General features: G+C 47.0%; 1 protein-coding gene across 4 annotated transcripts in view; it reads left to right on the top strand.

Annotated features, from left to right (window-relative positions):
• Positions 1-24,428, top strand: part of URB1 (URB1 ribosome biogenesis homolog) — a 118,888-nt gene that overhangs the window by 54,627 nt on the left and 39,833 nt on the right. For 2 of the 4 annotated variants that reach the window (XM_024239472.3, XM_063720872.1), the window contains exons 28-38: positions 227-290; positions 3,053-3,224; positions 3,968-4,070; positions 11,879-12,039; positions 12,666-12,777; positions 14,680-14,786; positions 15,320-15,463; positions 16,638-16,747; positions 17,863-18,060; positions 19,349-19,590; positions 20,201-20,800. In XM_024239472.3, coding sequence (XP_024095240.3) covers positions 227-290; positions 3,053-3,224; positions 3,968-4,070; positions 11,879-12,039; positions 12,666-12,777; positions 14,680-14,786; positions 15,320-15,463; positions 16,638-16,747; positions 17,863-18,060; positions 19,349-19,590; positions 20,201-20,800 — 2,013 coding nt within the window. Of the gene's footprint in view, positions 1-226; positions 291-3,052; positions 3,225-3,967; positions 4,071-11,878; positions 12,040-12,665; positions 12,778-14,614; positions 14,787-15,319; positions 15,464-16,637; positions 16,748-17,862; positions 18,061-19,348; positions 19,591-20,200; positions 20,801-22,170; positions 23,807-24,428 lie in introns of those variants that run through there. The other 2 variants (XM_002830634.6, XM_054542459.2) reach the window with 2 other exon arrangements.

Here is a 24,428-nt window from a genome sequence, read left to right as displayed (position 1 = left end):
GGTATGAGCAGGGGGAGGGAGTGAGGGCCAGGGGGTGTGAGCAGAGATAGGGAATGAGGGCCGGAAGGATGTGAGCAGGAGGAGGGAGTGAGACCAGGCGGTGTGAGCAGGGCAAAGATGTGAGGACCAGGCCATTTGAGCAGGGAGAGTATGAGGGCAGGTGGCGGGAGCAGCAGGAGGGTGTCAGGGGTTCATCTTCCTAAACTGATCCTGCTTTGACTTGTAGATCAGAAGATTTTACTTCTGCTTCGAGCGTATGAGCAGAACAAGCTCAGCCTCATCAACTTCAGGTGAGTGTTGGGCTAGAGGTAGACTAGGCCTTGAGGTCACAGCCTGCTCTCCACACAGTGAGCTCCAGACTCGAGATTTTTTCTCTCATTCCGTTTTGGTTCTCAGGGAAAGAGTGAGGCAGGCAACACTCCCCTGACTCACACTGGCTTCTGTATAGGCTGCTCTGGGGAAGCTTGGTCTTGTGCCATAAGGCATCTGGGCAGGGCCGCTGCAGCTGACTGATGGGTGCCTGTCCGTCTGGAATTGCCCCTGTTGGGCACTGTCGACTGGGCTGGGATGTCTCATTTGGTTGATTTTTCTGAAAACTTTTCTGCTCATGCCTTTAGGTAGATTGACTTATGCCATAGGGATTTCAGGGGAAGTGTCAGGGTGCCCAACTGTACATAAAATCTCTTTTTTTTGTTTGTGTGTGCATGCATGCTTGTGTCTGTGTGTGCATGCGTGTATGTGGGTGGGTGTGGGTGTGCATGTCTGTCTCTCCTGGGCTCCCAGTCTCTTGGTCAGATGGGCTTTGGTCCTGCAGGGCTGAGTGTGACACCTTTCCCTGTGGGCCCTGCCTCACCTTTACAAGTGCCACACCTAAGCAGGAGCTTGATCAAATGTGCCATTGATAGAATGCACTTTTGGATCCTCTTTGCTGCCCTAGAGTCTTCTTTTCTCCTTGCCATTTGGGACTAGTACTGGAACATCTGCTCAATATGTACGTGTGTGTGTGTGTGTTCAGCCAGGAGGCGGGCTGACTGGGCCAAGGAAGATTGTTCAGGAGAGCTTGCAGGGAGGAGAAAACAATTTCCACGTCAAAGTACTTTGTTTAAAGATGAGAGCTGTATCAGCCCGGAAGCTATCTCCCAACCCTCCCCACCCCACAAAAAAAATGAAAGAAAAAGAAAATGAAAACATTTTTTTCTGTCTCTTAAGAATGCCCAGGGCGTGCATAGAAACTCTTTTCCTTTCTCCTGTGGCAGCCTTGCTCTTTTGACGTCGGAGCTGGTGATATGTCAGTTATGTCCTTTCTGGAGTAGAATAGCCCTTCTTATGGGAGGAAGAGGGGAGAGCAAGTCGGAGGCGGGTTTTATCACAGTGCGGCATTGTTCCAGCTACCCATTTCTGCAGGAGAACGACCTCTAACACAGAGAGCAGAGAACGCCAAGTGAGGCTGCCCAGGGAGTCACAGGATAGGGCTGGTTGTGAAAGGAGTCTAGTTTCAGCTCCCGGGGGAAGAGCGAATCAAGGATGTGCCACTCACTGGCTCTGTGGCTCTAAGGGGCACAGAGCATTTCCGCAAACAAAATAAACATGTCATCCTTAGATGAGGGAGCAGGCCTGAGCTCAGGGAGCTGAGCTGGGGATCCTGGACGCTGCGTGGCGGCTCTCCCACCGGTCAGTGGTGGGCATTCTGCCAGGTGTGCCTGGCGTATGGGCTCACTGCCTGCCAGAAACTGGGGTGAACAGCGAGCATCCCTGAAAGGATGATTCTTTCCTTTTCTAACGTTAGTGACTGTTGTTGACTTGCACAGAAGTGAACCTGTATTTAGAAGAATTTTGTTTAGAAGTATTTAGCTCTATAGATAATGTTCCTTGATTGCCTGGAGGCGCTGGGCTTGGTGCTCTCAGGAAAACCTACAGGAATGAGATACAGTCTTCCTGTCTGCTGAGGGTATCAGACTGTGAGAAATTTAGCTATTTTTAAAGTGGCAGCTGACTCACGCCCCGTGATATAAACCAGCTCTTACAGGAGCACCAAGAGCCAGGCCCTGTGTGCTCAAGACTGATTCGTGCCAGGGTTGGCATTTGCTGAGTCAGAGGGATTTAATTGAGTTGAGGTGGGCAGAGGGGCCTGGGGCAGCAGGAGGAGGAAACAGCATGCAGGAGTGGAAACTCAGGACATTTGGGGAAAGGGTGGGTAGCCCGGCTTATTGGGGTCGTTGATGTGTGCAGGGAAACAGGCAATGGGAAGGCCAAATGGATTGGCAGTGGAGGGTGGAAGTACCAGACGGAAGCATTTCCATTCCATCCAGGAGACAGCAGAGAAGCATTCCTCGTCACAGCTGGGCTCTGGGGAGCAGCCTGGCAGCAGCGGGGCAGCAGCAGGGCAGTGGATGGGGGAGGGAGGAGGAGAGTTGGGGGAAGTGCTAGGCTGGAGTCATTTTCTAGGAGGAAGGAAGGCAAGGTGGCCTCTGACCGCTGCGGTGGCGGTTGTGGTGTGAAGGTTGTCCATAGCACACACGGTGGGCTTAGCCGAAAGGCTTGTGTAGGCAGACCTGGTTCACTCGTGGCCACATGTGAGCAGTGAGAGATCAGGATTCTGCCCTGTGGTCTAGCATGGACTCAGGAGCCAGACTTCCTGAGTTTGAATCCCAGCCCTGCAACATACCGTCTGGGCAGGTGAGCAGCTGAGCAACTTGCTTAATCCTCTCCGTACCTCTTTCCCCCATTTGCACAAGGGGGATAATAATAGTACCACCTGATGGAGCTGTTGTGCAGATTGAGTGAATTGATCTACATGAAGGGCTTAGAATAGGGCCAGCTGAGTAGACACCGGCTTCTGTCGTTGTCACCGACACTGTTACCCACCCTCAGCCTCACCATCACCACCACCCACTTCGTAAGCTGTGATGGGATTGAGTGATGTAATACGTCGCATGCTCAGAACAGCACCTGGTGTGAACTGGCAGCCTGACAACTGCTACCTGTTGTTGTTATCATGATTAATTCTGTTCCCGGGGGGCTCTGTGACCAGTCTTCCCTTTTCTGGCTCTAGGGTGCTGCTGTGGGGCCCAGCGGCCGTGGAGCATCACAAGACATGCCGGAGCCTGGGCAGGTCACTGTGGCAGCAGCCGAGTGTTGGGGACATCCTTCGCCTGCTGGACCGGGACCGGATGATGCAGACCATCCTGCACTTCCCCCAGAACCAGAAGCTGCTGCCCCCCAAGGTTGGGCTGCTGCTGTTCTGTCCCTACCCACCCCTTCGCCCCAGCCTCAGGGGCTCCATGTGCACCCTCAGCTTCGTTTTTCTTATTATTTGCCTTTTTATTAAGTAAGAATCTTATCATACATAAAGGTACAGAGACGAGACCCTCATAAGCCCACCACCCAGCTGCAACAATGATCTGCACTGGCCACGCTTGTTCTGTTTATACCACTCTGTTCCCCTGCCCGCAAGGAGATTATTTTGCAGCACATCCCAAGGATCCTATCATTTCATGTACAAGCACTGCTTTTTACAGAGGCACTTTGTTTTATGCCCTTAAATATTCAAAACAATTTGAGCTCTGACAATAGTGGGTAAACAGTTATGCCATACAGGTTGAGAATCTCTAATCTGAAAATCCCAAATCTGAAATGCTCCAAAATTTGAAGCTTTTTGAGCACTAACATGAGATAGAGACGGCTTTGCTTTCCTGAGGTTCAGTGTACAGAGACTTTGTTTCATGCACAAAATGATCTTAAATTCCTGTATAAAGTTACCTGCGGGCTATGTATATTACGTGCATATGAAACATAAATGATTTGTGTGTTTAAACTTGGCTCCCATCCCCAAGATATCTCATTATGTATGCAAATATTCCAGAATCTGAAACACTTCTGATCCCAGGTGTTTGAGATAAGGGATACTCAGCCTGTATTACCTTTGTGAGGTTGAATCACACGTTTTTGTTGGTTTTGGCTCTTTCAGGACACAGAGGAGCTGATATTCAAAGACAAAAGCAGGGTGGATCTTGATGGCCTCTACGACCCCTGCTTTCTCCTTCAGCTCTTCAGTGAGCTGACAAGGCCAGGTAACTGCAGTCTTCTCTGGGGTCGGGGCTTGCTATGCATGACTTCTCAGAGGTCAGCTTGATTATGGTAATTATCGCCATAATTACCAGATGAGGACCTGAATCTTGGAAATAATTCTTAAAGGATCTTCAGCCATCCCCTCGTCTGTTCATTCCAGTGATTTTCAGCAAAGTCACAGTTAGTATTTTGAACATACAGTGATTTAAAAAAAAAAATTGTAATTTTGAAATCTGGGAATCTCCAATTGTCTTTGATGTTTTCGTAATTCCTAATGGTGAGCATTTTCTGCATTTTTATTAGTTACTGGTCAAATACCAGCAAAAATGAGAGATTTTATTCCTGAAAATGGGTCAGCCTGCTGAGGTTGCCTTTTTCTTGGCTTAAGTACATTTTGGAAATTATGTTTTGTGTCTAGTAGCCTCAGAGTGGGAGTCCTTGTGGGTGAATGGGTTGTGGGGAGAGAAAGAAACACTTCCATGTGACACACATTGAGAAACACTGAGATTGATCTTCCCAGGCTGGTCAGGTCTCTTGGTTGGGGGCATTCTGACAGTGTGTAGGGATAGCTCATTGTGGCTTGAATTTGCATTTTTCTAATGGCTAATGATGTTGAACATCCTGTGGCTTATTTGCTGTCTGTACATCCTCTTTGGTGAAATGTCTGTTCGTGTCTTTTGCCCATTTTCTAATGGGATTTTTTGTTTTTTGTTTTTTTAACTATTGAGTTTGGGGATTTTTTTTTGTCTTTTGTTTAACTATTGAGTTTGGGGATTTTTTTTTTTTTTTTGTCTTTCGTTTTTTTAACTATTGAGTTTTGAGTGTTCTTTATATATTCTAGATACTAGTCCTTGGAAGGATTTGTGGTTTGCAAATATCTAACAATCCGTAGCTTATCTTTTAATCCTTTTAACAGGCTCTTTCACAGAGCAAAAGCTTTTAATTTTGATGAAGTCCATTTGGTCAGTTTTTCCTTTTATGGATCATGCTCTTGGCATCTAAGAACTCTGTCTACCCCTAGATCCTGAGGAATTTTTCTTATGTTTCTATCTAAAAGTTTCTAGTTTTACTCTTTAAATTTAAGCCCATGATCTGTTTTGAGCTCATTTTTCTGCGAGGTGTGAGGTCTGGGTCTGGATTCATACTGCTTCACCTGTTGTTGTCAGTTGTTACAGCCTCCGTGTGTTGAAAAGTCCATCTGTCCCGCTTGTGACTCTTGGTCCAGATGGGGGTCCCAGCTGCTCACTGGGCCTCTGCAGGTCTTTCTGGGCGGGGACAGGTAGAAGTGGGGGCTGCCGAGTCACTGCTGGGCATGCTGAAAGTCCTTACTCTCTGCTATGCTTCCTCTGACACCCCAGTGGGGGCAGGAGGAGTGTACTGTCACTGCCCAGGAGAGGAACATCCTGCCTCCCTACTTGGCCTTCTCTCATGTCACCCCAACAGGGGATTTGGGGCTCCTCCTTCCAGCCTGGCAGGGGTGGGAGTCTAGGCTCCACCTTTGCTGGTGTGGCTGGGAGTGGGGCACAGTGAAGTGTCTGGCTGAAGTATTGCCGCTCTTGGCTCACAGTTTTCTGTCTTGCTAGGCAGCCTTTTTTCCATTCTTTTTTGGTTAGAGAGAACTGGCTTTTGTTCCGGCCTTTGTGTGTGTGAGAGCCTGTCGACATTTCCAGATTGCTGACTTGAGTTCTAAGTCTAGGACAAATGGGGCAAGAAGACAACCCAGGAATGCACTACCTTGTTCTTTGGGTCTCAAGGTCTCTGTCTGGTCTGCTTTCTTTCTACCTTCCAGAATCATCTTATATTTGTTCTACATATGGTGCTCAGTATTTTTAGTTCTACTTGATAGGAAGAATAGGAAAAAGCATGTCTACTCCATCTTGCCAGAATTGGGAAGTCTGAGTTCATTAATTTTTAACATTAGGTAATACATTCACAGTTTGAAATTCAGCAGGTGCTGAAGGGTATACAGGGAAAATGCACTTCCTACCCTACCTCTGGCCACAGTTTCCTCATTCTAGAGGGAGAACTGTTGCAGTTCCTCCTGTTTTCCTAGATCCAGCTTGAGATTCCAGTGGGGTGTACTGGGGGCGTGGCGGCACGCATTTTGCTTCTGTGCTGGTTCGCGTGATCCCTGAATGGACTCCCAGACTTCACAACTGGGGAGATTTAGGTGCACTGGGGAGACAGTGTTCCACTATTCATACTGTTTTCCTCCTTTTTAAACTTCAAATTTTCTTTTCTCAACAAATGCTCCTACTTCTGAATAGATTTGCCAATCCTCTATCAGTGCCCTTTGTATCCCTTTTAAAAAGATCAAAGAGGCTAGGATTTCATAGAGATCTTCCCATCAATAGGCCTTTGTGTTGGCTCTAGCTTCCCGTGGTGAGCACTGTGCTCTGTTGCTGAAGCTGGATTTTGTTTGCAAGAGAGCAGGGGGCATTTCATACAAATGTCAGATTACGGTAATAGCAAATGGATATCTTAATTGCCCTGATGGCGATTTTAAGCAGCAGGCTAACTGCAGCAGATTTCCTAGTCTGTGGCCAGGAAGCTCTTCTGATTTCCCCTGTGCCTCAATGGCGCTGCTAAGTCTGTTACTCATCAAACATGGAAATAAAGTTTCCATACTCTAAAAAAATGCAAGACTACTGGACATTTTAACTTTAGTGAATTGTAACAAATAGAGCTTTCAGGAGAAAAAGGCTTGGAAACTGTTTAATAGCAAAATCAGGATGTTAATTTTCATGAAATCTTGAGTACTGTGCTTTTTTTTTTTCCCCTTGGTCTGGGAGGACTTTTTTGAAGAGCTGTCATTAGTAAATGGTCTTTCAAATTAGGAAAATGTACCAGGTACCAGTTTCCTTACCTTAAATTTCCAAATACATCTATTTAAGTTTTATTGGTTTAATACAGGTAGAAAAATTTGCAGAGCTTGCCTATCCCAATTTGAAAAGGAATTGCAATAGCCAAAAATTTACACGAAAAATTCATATCAAAGTAGAACATTTCAAAAGGCATAGAGGTGGAGAGGGAACTGGATATACCCAAAAAAAAAAAAAAAAAAAACCCCACTCCCCAAAAAGTACATTTATTAGATGTTGCTCTGGGCATCTTGTCATCCTGAACAAAAAATGGAGGCCTGATTTTTAAACAGATTTCATTGACTGCTGAAAGGAAGCACACTCATTCATTGGAAGAGGCAAATTCCTGGCACTAACATAGTTGAAATGTGACACATAGAAAAATCAGTAGTGGTGACACCATCAGCCAGATCAGGGCATAGAACAGTAAGCAGCTCCTCAAGCCCCCTCCTCCCTGGAAGGGGCCAGCATCCTGTATTTGAACTTCATGTAAATGGCGATACACATGATGTAATCTTTTCTGCCAAGCTGCATCTATCCCATGTTACATTTGTGAGATTCAGCTAAGCAGAGTGTAGCAGAAGTTCTCAACTGTATGTTTTTACTTCCTGCGGCAGGACCTGGGTCCAGGTATTGCTAAACTAACTGCAATCCTAAATTGAGCATACAATTAAGTTTTATATGTGGCTGCCAGTCTTGAGAGTAATTACAGTCTCACTGCTCCGTTTTCAGCCCTTTGCTGGAAATGGGAACCTATTTTCTTAACCTTATTCCTTCCCTTCTTTGAGTCCTTGGCCAAGAAACAGGGCCAGCCAAGGCTGTTAGCAATGGCAGTGACAAATGCTTTTTCCACAGCGAACTCTTGTCCAGAACTGGGCTGAAATCTACAGCTCATAATTCACACGTGCCACAAGGCAGCCAGAACAGGAAGCCCCATTTGCAATTCTCTGAGCCTCATCACTAGACGACCAGAGCACGCAGGTTCCTCTGACTCTTCTCACTGTGATGAGTCTAGCCTAGTGGGGCGCCTCTGGGGGATATTATGTAAAAAGAGGTGTAAGGAAGATTTCTGATGCTCCAACAGCAGTTACACTGCTACTGAAGCCCACTAATACTGGGGCACATTTTTTTTAAGAGTCGGGGTCTCACTCTGTCACCTAGGTTGGAGTGCAGTGGCACAATCATGGCTCACTGTATACCCAAACTCCTGTTCAAGCCGTCCTCCTGCCTCAGCCTCCTGCGTAGCTAGGACTGCAAATGTGCACCACCATGCCTAGCTAAATTTTTTTTTTTTTTTTTTTTTTGGTAGAGACTATATCTCTCTGTGTTGCCAGGGGAACTCCTGGCCCCAAGTAATCCTCCCACCTCAGCCTCCCAAGTTGCTGGGGGATTATAGCACCTTGGGAGGCTGGGTGAGCCATTACACCCAGTTTTGGGGCAGTTTTAATTTTAATCCTTGATAACTGTCCTGGTTAAGCCATTTTGATCTGAAGGTCTGTTAAGGCCACGTTGCTATTCATGAAGTTCTTGAAACAAAGAGAATGGCATTTATAACTATTTTTAAATAGCCTATTATGTTTTCAGCATTCTGAGGGCGGCTCTTTTCCATAAGTGTTACAAAGCCAAGATTTTCATAGAGTAGAAGAGATGAGCACAAAACAGGAAACTGACTTTTCCTCATGAACACGTGGAAAATCCATTTGTCTTAGAATGTCAGTGATTACTAAAAATATCCCAGCCAGCTGAGTATTAGCTGCTTTTAGTGAGTATAAACTAAATGTTTAGACTTTTCTCCTTCCCAAATGTATTCCGTTTGCCTGTATTTGTTATGTACTTATGTAGGTGTCTCTTAAACACATTTCTTCCATCTTTTGTAAAACAATATAATTGTATCTAGTTTGGTGCTTTTAAAGCTTTTGGCTTTCTTTTCCCCTCTTATCAAAAACAGTCACTTATGAGAAATAAAAAAATTAGGCTGGGCACGGTGACTCATGCCTGTAATCCAGCACTTTGGGAGGCCAAGGCGGGCTGATCACTTGAGGCCAGGAGTTTGAAACCAGCCTGGCCAACGTGGTGAAACCCCATCTCTACTAAAAATAAGAAAATTAGCTGGGCATGGTGGCACATGCCTGTAGTCCTAGCTACTCAGGAGGCTGAGGCACAAGAATCGCTTGCACCCGTAAGGCGGAGGTTACAGTGAGCCAGGATTGTGCCACTGCACTCCAGCCTGGGCGACAAAGGAGACTCTGGCTTTAAAAAAGTAGAGATAAGAGAATTAGAAAATTTTGTTCCTAAACTGCTATGCCCAAGAGTCATCTGACTATGCTCTTTTCATCCTTTCACTTTTAGTCTATGTCTTGATATTGAAAATGGGTTTCTTGAAGGCAGCATGTACCTAGGTTCTGCTTTTTATCTAATCTGACCATCTCTGTCTTTTAATTGGAGTGTATACATCATTTATATTTAATGTGATTATTGATCTGACTCTATTTTATCTCTTGTTGACTTTTACCTGCAACTTTTGTATGTGTATGAGTGCATGCATGCGTATTTTCACTGGTTGCTTTAGGGTTTATAGTACACATCTTCAATCTATTACAGTTTATCTTCAAGTGAGATGATACCACTTCGTGTATAGTATAAGAACCTTGTAACAGTATAGATCCATTTCCTCCCTTCTGGCTTTTCTGCTATTCTTATCATGCATTACACTTCAGTATGCTATAAACCCTACAATATAGTGTTGTTTTTGCTTCAAATTGTCATTATTTTTAAAAGAAGTGTAAATATTTGATATTTGCCATATTGTTACCATTCCTTTGTGTAGATCTAGATTTCTATCTGGTATCATTTTTCTTCTTCCTAAAATACTTCCTTTAAGAATTCTTACTGTTCAGGTCTACTGGTGACCAATTGTTTTAGCTTTTTTGTGTATGAAAAAAGTCTTAACTTTTGAAAGATTTTGATGGGGTATAAAATTCAAGGTTGACAGTTTTTTTTCTTACAGTACTTTAAAGAAGTTGCTCCTCTGGTTTCTGAATTGAGTTATTTCTGACAAGAAATCTCCTGTTCTTGTCTTCATTCTTCTGTATGTCATGTGGCTGCTCTTAAGATTTTTTTAAATCACTGGTGTCAAACAGTTTGATCACAATGTGCTTTGGTGTGATTTTCTTTTATATGTAAATATATATGCTTTATTTGTAATAATGCTTGCATGATATTCTTAATGTTTTATGTTATTGAGTTTCTTGGCTGTCTAGGTTTATAGTTTTTTTTGGTCACATTTAGAAAAGTTTTGGCCATTATTTCTTCAGATCTTTTTCAGGGACCCCAATTACACATACCCACAGGACACTGATGTTCTGTTAATATTTTTTCTCTCTGTGTTTCAGCTTGGATAGTTTCTATTGCTGTCTTAAGTTCGCTAATCCTTTTTGGTCTAGTGTCTAATCACTGATAATCCCATCTCTATTGGTCCATTGTTGCACTGGTATAAAGAACCCGAGACTGGATAATTGATAAAGAAAAGAGGTTTAATTGACTCATGGTTTCATAGTCTGTATAGGAAGCATGGCTGGGGAGGCCTCAGGAAACTTTCAATTATGGTAGAAGGCAAAGGGAAAGCAGGCACATCTTACATGCCAGAGCAGGAGAAGTGGGGCAGTGCCACACGCTTCTAAACAACCAGCTCTTGTGAGAACTCACTCACTAGCATGAGAACGGCAAGGGGAAATCTGCCTCGAGATCCAATCACCTCCCACCAGAGTCCCTCCCTCCAACATGGGGGTTTATAATTCGACGTGAGATTTGGGTAGCGCCACAAATCCAAACCATTTCACCATCCAATGCATTTTTCAGCTCAGATATTTTAGTTTTCATCTCTAGAAGCTTGGTTTTGGGTTTTTGTGTCTTCTGTATCCCTGCTTAACATGCTTTATCTTTCTTTAACTTTTAAAAATGTCATCAATGGACTATCTCTTATTGATGGTATATTCCATGATTACTCATTTGGAGTAGTCATTTCAGTTGGCTTGTGTTTGGTTCCCAATTAGGCCACTGGTCACTCTATCTCGAGAACATCATTGTGGATAATTATCATGATCAGTTTAATCATTAATCATTAATTCCTATTCTAAGGTTCTTCTTGACAGTATTTATCTTGTAGAATAGCCTGGGTTTTTATTAAGGAGTGAGAAGGTGTCCTCAGTTTTGTTAGTGAAGAGCCCTCTAGGTTGTGGTAAGGCACATCCCCTCATGTGTCTGACCTTCTCCCTCTCTCTGTGAGTCTTCTCCTCTTCTCTAGTGATTGTCAGCTTCTCTAGGCCTCACAAATGGCAAATGGATACCAGCCAACAGGCTCTCTGGACCGTAGCTTTTGCTTAAGCTTGATGAGGCACTTTTCTGTGAGACTTGTGTTGTTTATTTGAAGGAAGAGCTAGGGTTGCAGAGTGGGTGTGAGTCCTTTGTCGGGCTGGTTGGCATCAGCCGCCTTTTCCTGCTTTCACTGCTGTATGTGCTTTCCTCGGTGATGCTTATAGACAGGCGCCTGCAGTGGAGGGCTGAGCAAGTTGGAAGCTGGGGACTGATTTTCTCTGCTGATTCCCAGTTGTGTTCCCAGGCCTCTGGCATACTGGGGTCTCCGCAGTGGGTCTCAGTGTCACCTCCAATATCCTGACTCATTGGGTGTTTATGAGAAGTAATGAAATTATCCTGGTTGGGATGTATGAGCATTTTAGAAACTGAAGGTATGGTCATTATTGCTACATAAAGGAACAGTTTTTTTGGTCTAACTTCAGCAGAAGTTAGGAGGGGTTGGCGAGAGACTTGCATTCCTTGTGCTTGGCACATGTAGCTATTGGTAAGATGCAAGAGGAAATTTAATTCTCCAGGTTAACAAGAATAATAAAATCATACTGTGTGTGTTTCATGCTGTATTTCATTTCCTGTAGAGTTTGTGGTGGATTGTCGAAAATTTTTGGATTCAAATGCTCTTGGCCTAACTGTCGTAGCCCTCAGCAGCTATGACCCCCAGATGCGAGCCTTAGCCTACCATGTCCTGGCGGCCTACTACTCGCACTTGGAGGGGGCACGGTTCCAAGAGCAGCCCCAGGTAAGTAGGAAGAGCGTACATCCTACTGTGGGGGTGGGCCTGGCGGGCTTCAGAGAGCTGGCTGTCCACCCTGTTTGGTAGAAGGATTTACTAGGGAACACGGAGGTGGCGTGTTGCTGGGAGATCTCTGCTGAAGAGCAAAAGTCTGTTCCCTTAGGAGGTGATGCCGGAGGTTGCCTTTGATCCACAACCCCCTGTGGAGGTTGAGAAAGGTTTCTCCTTACAGGCTTTCTTGTGTTGTGTGTAGACAAAATTATTTGACTTCTACTGAGTATTTCTTTGGTCTAAACTCAGTGGTTAAGGTGGCTATTATCCACGACACACTGAACCTCAGAAACCTGTACCCCATGGTGCTGGAGGAACAAGAGCAGATTAGATTTTCAGGGCGTGGTGCCAGACTTCTCTCTGCTGTTGTGCACATGACTGACTCCTAAAATAAAAACGAAAAGCATTCCAGGGATGCTGGCAAGTAGTGTGTCTGCTTCTGTGAGCTTCGTCTTCAGTGGCCCCTGGGATATGAGGAGCAGGCACACCCTGCCGAGCCCTGGTTCGGCTGTACCAGAGAAGACTGACCATAGCTCTGAACACGCTTATCTTACGTTTTCCTTTTCTGTTCTGTTTTCAAGCTACTTTACCTGTTGGATGTAGTCCGGAATGGGATTCGAACTCAGGACATGAGACTCACTTTTACCTTGGCTCTCTTCATTGCCAAAGCAGCCCTGCAGATTTTGAAACCAGGTACCACTGACATAATTAGGTTGAGGGGAAATTGAAAAGCTGAGGCTGAGCAAGTCTACTTCTAGGGATTAGTCCCACAGGTATAGTGGGTCACACATCTGTGTTTCAAGGCCACTCCGTGCTCATGATTGTGGAAGATGAGGAGCCACCAAAGTCCCCATCAGCTCTGGACAGTAAATAGGTGATGGCTGTGAGGAAGCTCGTCATGGACCCCTGTGGGGTGAAATCCAGAAAAAATTAGATGGCAAAAGCAAAGTGTAGAACAGTATTTATAATGGAGGGAAAGAGTATATATTCATATTCGCTTGTAGTTATAGGAAACTGGTGAGAGCAAATAAAACTGAAGTTAAAATGTGGGCCAATCACATCATAGGGATTGGAACCCAGGGGCTGAAAGCGTGGACACAGCCAGACTGTCCTGGACTTCCCCATGCCCGTTTCCTCCTCTAAGATGGGATGATGATAGGACCCACTGCCTCTAGCATTGCTGTGAGGGTGATGAGGATCACACACTTTTTTTGGTTTTTGGAGACGCGGTCTGGCTCTGTCACCCAGGCTGGAGTACAGTGGCATGATCTCGGCTTACTGCAACCTCGACCTCCCAGGCTCAGGTAATCTCTCACCTCAGCCTCCCGAGTAGCTGGGACTACAGTGAATACCACCATGCTTGGCTAATTTTTTGTAGAGACAGAGTTTCATTATGTTGCCCAGGCTGGTCTCAAACTCCTGGGCTCAAGCGATCCTCCTGCTTCAGCCTCCCAAAGTGCTGGGATTACAGGTGTGAGCCACCACACCTGGCCTAGATCACACACACTAACACACATGTAAGTGCCTGGCACAGTAAAAACTCATCAGTGATAGCTGCTGTCACCATCACCGCCATTATTAATCATTGATTCATGCTTAGGCTCACGGGTCCTTAGCTACAAAGCTTTTGGTATGTGAGTACTGCACATGTGTAATCCACGGTGTTAGAACAAGGCTCCTTTTTACAGGAATGGGGGTACCACTGCTAAGATAGTGTGACTAGAGGTTAGCTCATTCTAAGACTTTTTTTGGTTATTGAGAGAAAAATCATAGAAAGTTGGTACCATCAGGGACCACAGGGTGCTATTTCCACCTGTATCCCCCATACTCAGTAACTGAGGCTCCCAAGGGTAGATAGCTTGTCAAGGCCCCACAGTTAGTTCACAGTCAAGTTGCTATTAGAATTCAGATCTGATTTTCATCTGCTCCCATTTCATTTTATTCCATGGGTTTACTTGCCTTGGAGATTTGGAAGGGGAAGAAAACAATTGGCAGAGACCATGATGGTTTTGGTCCTGGGTGTGGCTGTGTCCCACACCGGTGCTCATGTCGGGGTGGAGCGTGTGCAGGGCAGCATGGTCATGGGGTAGACTCATTGGTGATCCAAGGATAGGAGGTGGCAGGAGCTAGGGTGTCTGTTGCCTCTGCCTTGTTGCATTCCAGAGGCACTCGGTAGTGTCTGAGCCTCCCCCGCTGTGACGGTCGCTTTCAGTGAGAAGCTAGAGGCAGGTGCAGCGGGTGGGTGTGGTGTCAGCCCTGATCTGTGGGATGTGTGACCAAGTCCCACCCTTCCCACCTGCTGGTTTGAAGCCTGTGCTGTAGGACGGGAGCTGGGGAGGCAGAGGGTGCGAGGTCCCTGAAGGACTCAACATCCAGCAGTGGTTTCTGAGCTAGGAGAGCAAGCCTGTGTGCGGTATGGAGCTGACGTGTCGAATTCTGTTCTCATTCTCAAGAGCCAGTCCTCTGGGTCAGGATACAAAAGTTCCTGGGAGGGGATTTATGTCTGATACCCAGAATGCCTGCCTCTTAGTGCTGCCAGACCAGGGGGCGTCCTGCTGGGGCCTGCCGTGACTGACTGTCTGCCTGTGTTCTCAGAGGAGCACATGTACCTGAAGGTCAGCAACTTCCTGCTGTCACATGAGTACTTGAACATGGACAAAGTGCCAGGCTTCTACCAGTTTTTCTACAGCTCCGACTTTGAGGTATGCTTCCAGAGTCCTCACGGCCTACTGCAGGCCCCTGAATTGATTATGCAGCCACTGTTGTCATTCTGACATTTTCCCCATGGATGCTGTGTGCTGCATGGCCAACATGATTGTGCAGTCAGTGGCCATGCAGGCCTGCACTTTGGAATGTCTCCGTGCTGTGGGCTCACTTCTACATGGCGCCTCAAACCTTAAAAACTCGGCTTCAGAGTCCTGAGTTTTACGACATTCTCATATTTTCTTGGTGAATCACTGGGTTAAATATTAAATTCTTTTTTTAGATATTCATATTCAATATTCTTTTGTAGAATACCTATTTGACTTCAGTATTTAACTTGACTTGATCCTCTATTTCTGACCTGAAGAAATGGAATCAAAGATGAGATCAGGGATTTTTCATAATCAGACATGGAGGTCAGGGCTGCTGTGTTACAACTTTTGCCACCACTTAAAATAGTGGTGTTTGAACAGTTGTCAGATGAAAGGACTTTCACTTATTAACAACAGTTTTTTGTGTGCCTGGGTTATAGCAAAAAACGGAGCAAGAGTGGGTGTTTGGCCTTCTGAGGCAGGGGATCCGTGACAAGCAGTGCTATGAGCTGTGTGCCCGGCGTGGCATCTTCCACATCATCCTGTCCTTCTTCCACAGCCCGCTGTGTGACGAGGCAGCACAGGTACGTGGGTTCCGCAAGCTTATTTGAGAGCGAGAGGTCTGTGCCCCTTCTTAAGATTTTATTTGGAAGTCAAGTCCATATGAATTCAGTTCCCAGCCTGGACAGGACTGACTGGACAGGACTGGACAGCCTGGCTGTCAGTTAGAGGAAGTGAGACGTTGAGAGTGCCTGTCCTGTTCCCTGCATGCAGAGCGGGTGGATTCACTCGAGGCTGCAGTGTTGTGACCCCCAGTGTCATTTGTCCTCTGAATACTCTTTACTGCAACCCTCCTACTGTGTATACGGCCCTTGGCATATACCAAGGCCATCAGTTGGGGGTACTGATCAGTAATCATGAGCCTTCAGAGCGGTCACAAGTCTAGAAACCCCCTGTCAGTGACTGAGGTACTCTGAGGCACTTTTGAATCACCAGGATTTCACCTACTGCAGAAGTTGGGGGTCATCAGAACTCATTTAGAAAGCAAGGGTCAGGTTGAAACAGCCAGCCTCACCTAGCCAGTCAGGAACCAAGAGCTGGTGTGTGTACCTTCTAAATATTACAGGCAGGTGGTAGAAGGAAATAGGAAAAGCTTTTAGTATTTTGATTAATTTCTAGTGTAGTCAGCTTTTGTTTCTCATATGTAAAATGTGGGTAAATAGGAGTAAGTCAAGATTAAGAAGCCCATTCGAATAAACTGAATTTGAGTATGGTAACTTTTTGTTTTTTATGGCATGTGAGAATTCTGAAGCACCCCATGAACAAGTCAGGGGACAGTCCCATTTTTATGTCCTCCCTTCCAGGTGGTAAACACAGGGCCGCATGGCTCGTGGCTGGCGGCCAGCAGCTGGCCTGGAGGCGGGTCCTCACGCACTCCCTGTGCCAGTGGCTGCGCGTCTGGGCCATTTGGCTTCTGTGGTGCATCTTTGCTTGTGGGTTGGTTCCAGATGATGGATTAACGGAAGTGGGGATCCCCCGGGCCCAGAGATGGCTGTGGAAGTCTGTGTCCTCTGGCTGTCACTTGTGGGGAAGGGCACGTTCGTACATGGCCACTGCTCTGACAGACTTAGCAAAGCAGGCTTCATTTGCAGTCACCACCTGTAATGGCACCATACCATTACATTTTTAAAACTGTTTCTTTAATCAAGTAAATTGGGTTTTCTCACTGAAGAGTAACTTCTTGTTTGGGGTTTTCAGAATTGGATTCTGGAAATTCTACAGAATGCTGCCCAGGTTGCCAGATCTGCCTATGAAATTATACGAGACTATAGCCTTTTAACATGGATTTTACACATCCTTGAAAGCAAGTAAGTACCTTTTGCATGCGAGGTGCACGTCAGGTGGGAAGGAAAGGAACAGAAACCATGATGTCTGCTGCCAGCTCTGTTGTTTGTTGGAAATGTCCAGTAAAATCCATGCTCTCTGAAATGCAGTGTCCTCCAATGCTACCATATGCCTGGCAGTCCTGTTCCTGGCAGTGCTAAAGTGCCTTTCCTCTATTCACAGCCTTTCCTCGAGTGTCTCTTGTCTGCCATGGGACAGCAGACACCAGCTGCTGTTCACATCTGGCAGAGTCTCTGCCAGCCTGTCTGGCTCTGTTCTGCACAGGTCAGACTCCTCCCCTGGTGTCCCAGCAGCCTTCTGTGCTCTGAAGTAGTGTCCTGTGCTCTAAGGCTTTAGCATCTGCAGCCCTCTGTTGCAGGAAGGCCGGTCTGACAGGTGACAGGGCTCTGCTGTCAGTGCAGGGTCTCTGTCCTCAGTGATGAGCCCACATTAGAGGAGCAGCACCAAGGGTCTGAACTTGATGATTTATTGTGATTCCTGATTCTCCTGCTGTTTGAGACTGTCTGAAAAGATGAAGACCCTGTCACATCAGACAGCACTTGGCGGGAGGGCTCTGTCTTACAAAGAACTAACTACTATAATAAGCCTGGGAGAATGCAGGCCCTTTTGTGCATTTTTTTAAAGTATTTCCTGAAATTTCTCTAAAAGAAAGTAATATATTCAAGTACATCTGCAAACAACAAAAAAAGGGGGTGGGGGGAAGAAATTAATATCCAGAATTAGAATGTATTTGGACATCAACTTCAAGATTGTTTCAGGTTTATAAAAGGCATAATTAGCTCATGTTCCTGGCTAATAGTGTCTTGTTTTAGAAACTGAGTTGTTGTCATGAACAGGACAGTTTTTATTAGTGTGCCCCAGTGGCTCCTGAATTTTTGGAGGGACTTAGGGCAATCTTCTGTTAGGAAGGTGCACCTTGTCCTGTGTGGAAGCTGCGTTTGTATAGCAAGCACCCTGTTTTTACTTGGAGACTATGCTTATCTACGGGGATGAGCAGATAGGATTGTGGAGGGGGATAGTCTGATCCTGCTGAAAGGTCAGGATGTGGCAGATTGAAGGCTGTTGTGCTTGGTTTTAGGTTTCTGGAGACTCCGCTGCTGTCTAATGTGATCTCCTTGCTACACACACTGTGGGTGACCAACCTGGGGGACAAGGCAGTGGAGTGGGAGAGCCAGCGCCCTTGCCAGCCTGGCTCCCGGGAGCCCGCCAAGCGGCTTGCCCTGCACCTGATCAATGAGTTCCTTTATGTTCTCATCGTGCTCATGAAGCACCTGAGGTGAGTCCTGCCCCTGCCAGGGGGGCCCTCCTGGCCTCTTGGATGCTGTGTTGGTCTGCCACCTGTGGACACCATGTCTCGGTCACAACTCTGTACCAGGGGGATGCTGGGCCGTGACCTGCTGTGGATTGGGGCGGAGTACCAGTGTCAGGTGTAGGTAATGTCAGAACATCTATTTTATTAGCTCTTTCTTTCCCCTTCAACTTTATAAGGCTTCTTGTCAAGGCCCCGAGAACTTAACATACTTTTCAAACCCTAATATGCATCGTACGAGGTCATTTTTAGCTGGCAAGCCATCTACCTTGATACTGTGATTCAAACACTTGAATCAAGTGATGTTTCATAGAAAGAAAATATTTTCTGTGACTCTAACGTAAGACAGAGTGTTCCCAAACTTGCCTCTGCCTTCATTAGGCTGCGAAGACTCATTGTCCATGAATTCTCTGGAATGTTTCAGTATTTTCCTCTGATCCCATGCTTTTGGTTTCCTCAGAAGAGCTACATTTCCCTCCAATTCTACCATGTTACAAAAAATACACTGTGTGCACTCATTTCTGATTTGGGAGCCAAGTTATGCTAACCGGAACCAGAAGGTTGATAGCAAGAGGACTGTAATCTCAGAAAGAAAAATGTCTTGATAAAAAGAACAAGGCCTTTTGTTTTGTATTGTTCAAAACTAAACTGTTAAGTCCGTGCTGGATAGTCAACCTTTTCTATGTAGGGATCGTTGGAAGACATGCTGGTGTCTAAGAACCAATTGCTATTTAAAATACTGGTTTTATGTTTATAGTTGTGTGGAACTGATGTTACAGGATTTAACTCTCTTGGAATTCAGGGAGATCTTTTTCCTCCTGGTGGCCATCAGTCAGGTTTTGGCCGTGGGTGGTGACACTGTCCCAGGGCCTCCCTGGGTTTTTCTCACTTCAGACTGGTGGTCTGTGAGGCAAGGGAAACTGGCAGGCCTGGAGTGGAGCGCTCGCAGGCTCTTGGCACCCTGGCTCTCAAGCTGTGTGTTTGGCTACCCTGTTTAGCCAGGGTTTCAGGAGTTTTCTGTGCCTCTGGGGTGCGGGTCAGACTCCAGGTCCCCTTTGTGCCTTCCTGGAGTGGCTCACTTTTTTCTTTTCTGCGTCCTGGGGGCCCATGCTAGATGTCTGCTGTGCAGGAAAACCTGGTTCCTGGAGGAACTGTGTGCACTTCTGGGTGTGTGATGTCGTCAGGCTGCCACGGTGCTGACTGCCAGGCTGGGGCGGCAGCCTTTGCTCAGTCTGTAACATTGACTCCCTAACAGGCCCACCTTGGCCCCTGTCCAGCTGACCAACTTCTTCGGGACGCTTGACTCCGTGCTGAGGTACCGAGCCACTGTCATACAGGCCTTCAGGGACATGAACAGATTCACGGTAAATGAGACAGTGCTTTCCACCAAGGACGTCCTTGTCCTCTTGCACAAGTGGAGCCTCATTGAAAGAGACCTCAAGCTCCAAGAAGACCTGAGAGCAGCCATTGAGAAGGGCCAAGCCCGGGAGCTCATGAGTGAGTGTCAGAACCCAGGACTGGCCCAGAGTAGCCAACATGTCTCTCTCACCCTCTCCCTCCCTCCCTCTCTCTCTGTCTCTCAGCCACATTTCCAAAGCTAATGAGGCTCAGAGATGGGACACTTCCATCTTGGAGCCCTGGATGGGGAGCTGGGCAGCCTTTGAGTTTCAGCCCAGCTGCTTACTAGCTCCCTGTCTTTGGAGAAGTCACTTCACCTACCTTAGTATCATGGTGCTCACCTGTAAAGAGGCTGGGGGTGGCTATGAGCTACTTGCCCCAACCTCCTCCTGTAGTGCAGGGTTAAGGAAAAGACTGGAACCCGGCCTCCTGGACTGAAGCTCTGATGCTGCCCTGATTCCCTGTGTTTAAAGAGGACAGTAATGGCGCCTGCCTCGTGGTGTGAGGATTAATGAATTGGTTGTAATAACAGTGATGACAGGCATAGTGAAACATCGAGCACTCACCAGGCTCCTGACGTGGGAGCAGGGCCGGGTGCTCAGGACATGCAAGCCGCCCCTCGTGTCCCCCATTGACACCTCCCCACATCTGGATCTGTGTGGGCAGGAGGGACCCCAGTCTCACTACCTTCTCTTTGTGCATTTAACAGAAATGCTCAAGGATAAGAACAAGCCTGTCATGCCAGCCCGAGCCAAAGGCCCACGGGGCCGAAAGAGGAGGCCTGAGGAGGCAGAGGAGATGGCTGATCCTGAGCTGATGGCATCTACCTTGGAGACATGCAAGGGCCTCCTGAGGTCCATCTTGACTTACTGGGGACCAGTGATCCCTGGTCCTGACCCCACTCAGGAGCCTGTGGACTCAGCCAGCCCTGAGAGCGATGCACCAGGCCCTGTGTATGCTGCTGCTTCCCTGGCAGTCAGTTGGGTGCTGCGGTCGGTGGCCGAGCACCCGCTCAGCAGGGCAGAGGCTGCAGGACTCGTTGGCTGGCTTAAGAGCCACATTTTGCCACATCCTGTGGTCGTGGCTGACCTCCTTAAGGACGGTGCCGTGAGGAGCAGCATATTCAAGCTGTATAGCCGGCTCTGTGGGGCTGAGGGGCTGGCAGGGCCCGCACAGGAGGTGGCCTGCCTGTTCAATACGGTCATGCTGCAGCTGGTGGCCGCCCAGGGCCGGGCAGGGAGCCCCTTCCACCCGGCCATGGAAGCCCTCTCCCTGTCTTCTCTGAGTGAGAAGGATGAAGCCGCACAAGGTAAGGCTGGTTCTTTTGTTGGAGGCTGAAGAAATAGATGCAGAAGTGGGCCTGGGGGCAGGAGTGATTTCTGTGCTTAGAACGCTCAGGTTTCTGCCGGCTTCCTCAGCTGGGTATTGTGCTTGTTTAGGTGGCCCCTTACGGTTCTGGGGTTGCAGAGAGCTTGCCACTGGGCAGTGAATGTGAAGGGAAGGAAGTCTTCGCCTTTGCTTGCAGGGGAAACCTTTGGTGCTGGTTATGTTGACGGTGCAGAGAGGGCACCTCAGAACCTTGGCATCCCTCCACCCCGCAGGGCAATGGGTTTCCGACCATTAGGCACGTGATGAGTTCTGTTTCACATGTGGCCAGCTGTGTGTGTGCGCGTGCGTGCGTATGCATGCATGTGTGCGTGTGTGTGTACGCGCGTGTGTGCACATATAGCCTCACATGCGTACAAATGCGCACATGTACAGTTTATGTACTTGGCAGTCACTAGGAGCCTAGCAGTGTGAATGAGTGAGTAGCACAGGCTCCAGGGGGCTGTTAGAGCTCCAAGGAGGTGGGTGTTGTAACCCAGAGGTCTGTCCTTTCACGGAGGAATGTGGGGGCGCAGGGGAGGGAGGGGCCGGCAGCCTCGTGGGTGGGCTCACCTGGTAGCAGGGTGACCTCACCCTCTGGTCTGGCCGCAGTTGGGGAATTGAGCCTTTTTGCCTGTAAAGCTTTCTCTCCCTCCTCACCCATGCCACTGAGGAAATGGTAGGAAATGATTCTGGGAAGTTCTTCTCAAACTTCAGTGTCATTCTTGGCATGGATGGTCAGAACCAGGAAGAGATTTGTCTTGTAACAGCTTTTTGAGGGGATCCACACATATTCATCAGAAGAAAGATAAATTTTTGCCAGGCACAGTGGCTTACACCTATAATCCTAGCATTTTGGGAGGCTGAGGTGGGGAGATTGCTTGAGACCAGCCTGGGCAACATAGTGAAACCCTGTCTCTACAAAAATTAGCTGGGAGTGGTGGCACATGCCTGTAGTCCCAGCTACTCTGGAGGCTGAGGTGGGAGGATCACCTGAGCCCAGGCAGTCGAGGCTGCAGTGAGCTGAGATCACGCTACTGCACTCCAGTCTGGGTGACAGAGTGAGACCCTGTCTTTTTTTTTTTTTTTTTTTTTTTTTAAAGAAAAGAAACTTTTTAATAATGAAAAAGATTAACACAAAAGTTAAGCAAAGGCGGAGTGAGTTGTTGTATTGGTCTGCTCATCTTGGGTTGCCCAGGCCTGTGGCACGGTTCATTTGGGCACTTGGCAAAGCCGTTGCGTTGTGGGCAGGATGACCTGTTTTCGAGCTAAGCAGGTGTGCATCCTAACGGCCTATCCCGTGCTCTTGTTCAGCCTCCGCAGCATTCCTGGTGTCTCTCTACATAAAGGACATCTGGCTGGGGGCCCAGCGGCCGGATACCCTCTTAACCCACATCCGGATGGTGTGTGAGGCCGCAGATGATGCCCCGAGCAGTGAAGAGGAGGCCATCGTGGTGCTCTGCAAGGACGCCGCCAGCGCAGCCTCAGATGCTTGACTCCTGCCGGCCAGCGCCTTGCACCCTGATGACCAGAGCCTCGAGCACAGCACCAGCTTCTAGAAGTTTGGTTGAGTCAAGGGTTTCCAGAGAAGGCATGGGAAACAACAGGTTCAGTACATTGGCTCAGTTCTTTGACAAGAAAAGTTGAGAGGATTTTATTGAACTGGCCAGTAAATGATAAACTCGGGCCTGTAGGTGCCCAGCATCAGAGTTGCAAGGAATGTGGGGACTTCTAGGCCATGAGGCCCATCCAGTGCCTTGTCAGGCCAGCCCCTTCCTCTGTAGGGGCTTGGAGCTCATCACAGGAAATAGCTCAAGTTTGAGGCAGCACTTCTGAATGCAGAAGAGATTCATCTGTGTTAAAGCTGAAATGTCAAAAGGTATCAGATATTTTTATGAAAACGAAGAGAGATGTTTAAAGTTTATTTTTCAGCAGGTGAGGTGGCTCACGCCTGTAATCCCAGCACTTTGGGAGGCCAAGGCGGGTGAATCACCTGAGGTCAGGAGTTCGAGACCAGCCTTCCCAACATGGTGAAACCCCATCTCTACTAAAAATACAAAAATTAGCCAGGCATGGTGGCACACACCTGTAATTCCAGCTCCTCGGGAGGCTAAGGCAGGGGAATCGCTTGAACCTGGCAGGTGGAGGCTACAGTGAGCCGAGATCGTGCCATTGCACTCCAGCCTAGGTGACAGAGCAAGACTCCATCTCAAAAAAATAAAAAAATAAAGCTTGTTTTTCTATAAAAAGTCATAACAAAGTATTAGTATGACTTTTTGAATAAGTTAATTTCTGCCAGTGTTTAATTATTTTATTAAATAAAAGGATGTTACACTGAATCCTTAAAGTATAAAAGTGATTTGACCTCTGCTTTGAGAAGACAGCCTGTAATTTTTAAAGCTATACTTCAAAGAGGGGATTTTGAGTTTTATGAATGCTTGTTAATAAGTGTCTGTTTTGGTAAGGTTTCTGTGTTTTCCTTTCGTTGTTGTTAAGAGGCTATTTTTGTTCCACATAGGCCTGCATTTATTTTAAAGGTCAGAATTTTACTATTAATGTTCATATATTAGTTGGGGTTGTAGCTGACAAAAGGCATGAAATTTCGTGGTTTTCACAGTTAAAATTTGTCTGTTCCTTTACACCTCTCCTGCATGCCTGGGGCTCTTGGAATCCGCTCTGTGGCCTAGGACGTGGCTGTTTCATTTGCCATATAATGTACATCGTGCTGACAGTGCCTCGGTTTTGTCTGAAACATTTACACTTTTATTTTCCACCAGTGTTCTTTAGAATTGTTTCTGTTTTAGGTGACTTAAAGTTTTAACTAAAGCATGAGTAACGTTTGTTGGCATACAGTCCCTTCACCACAAATAATTGTCTTGCACTGTCTACAAAGCAAGGATCAGTTACCTCACTTGTCCCCTTCCCTACCCAAATAAACCTTACAACGCTATTCTTTGAGACTATCCTGAAGTTGAAATCCCACGTTTAGATCCAAGTTGGACTCAGGCAAGCACTGCTCCAACAAAGCATTCTCTTCCTGGTTCCCCTTAATCTCTATCCACCTCTCCAAGGCCTATCTATGGGGATTCTTTGGTTATAGGCACCTCTGCTCGTTTATGCAGAGGGCATTGGCTGGAAGGACATTGGTCTGGGGAATATCCCTGAACCCCATGCCTCTGGGGGCACAGGGAGGGGCAGCGAGCAGGTGGGGTGGATTTCCACAGCTTCATCCCCAGCTCCAGGCCTAAGCTGCCTCCCAGGTTCTTAGGGCCCAGCAAGTCAAATACATGCTACGTCAGGTGGCGACAAGTGCTCCAAAGCCGAGTTCCAGCTCAGTCAAGTGAGGACACATCTTCAGCACCTCACCTTCTTTTCTGCATCTCTGGAGCTCATCAGTCCTGCTTTTCTTTGTTCTCCCTTTTAAATCCACTGCCCTGACCTTGTCTGTGTATTTTCCAGTCACTTAGTGTGGAGGAAGGGAATCTCATCCCATGGAGAACAGATCGTACATGGTCTTCACCTGACTTAAAATATAAAATGCTAAATTAGAAATATCTTAAGTGGGGCGGGGA

Source organism: Pongo abelii, chromosome 22 (assembly GCF_028885655.2).
Source record: "Pongo abelii isolate AG06213 chromosome 22, NHGRI_mPonAbe1-v2.0_pri, whole genome shotgun sequence".
NCBI classification, from domain to species: Eukaryota; Metazoa; Chordata; class Mammalia; order Primates; family Hominidae; genus Pongo; species Pongo abelii.
The sequence above is the reverse complement of the archived record's forward strand: the minus strand, read 5'-3'. Positions and strand labels throughout refer to the sequence as shown.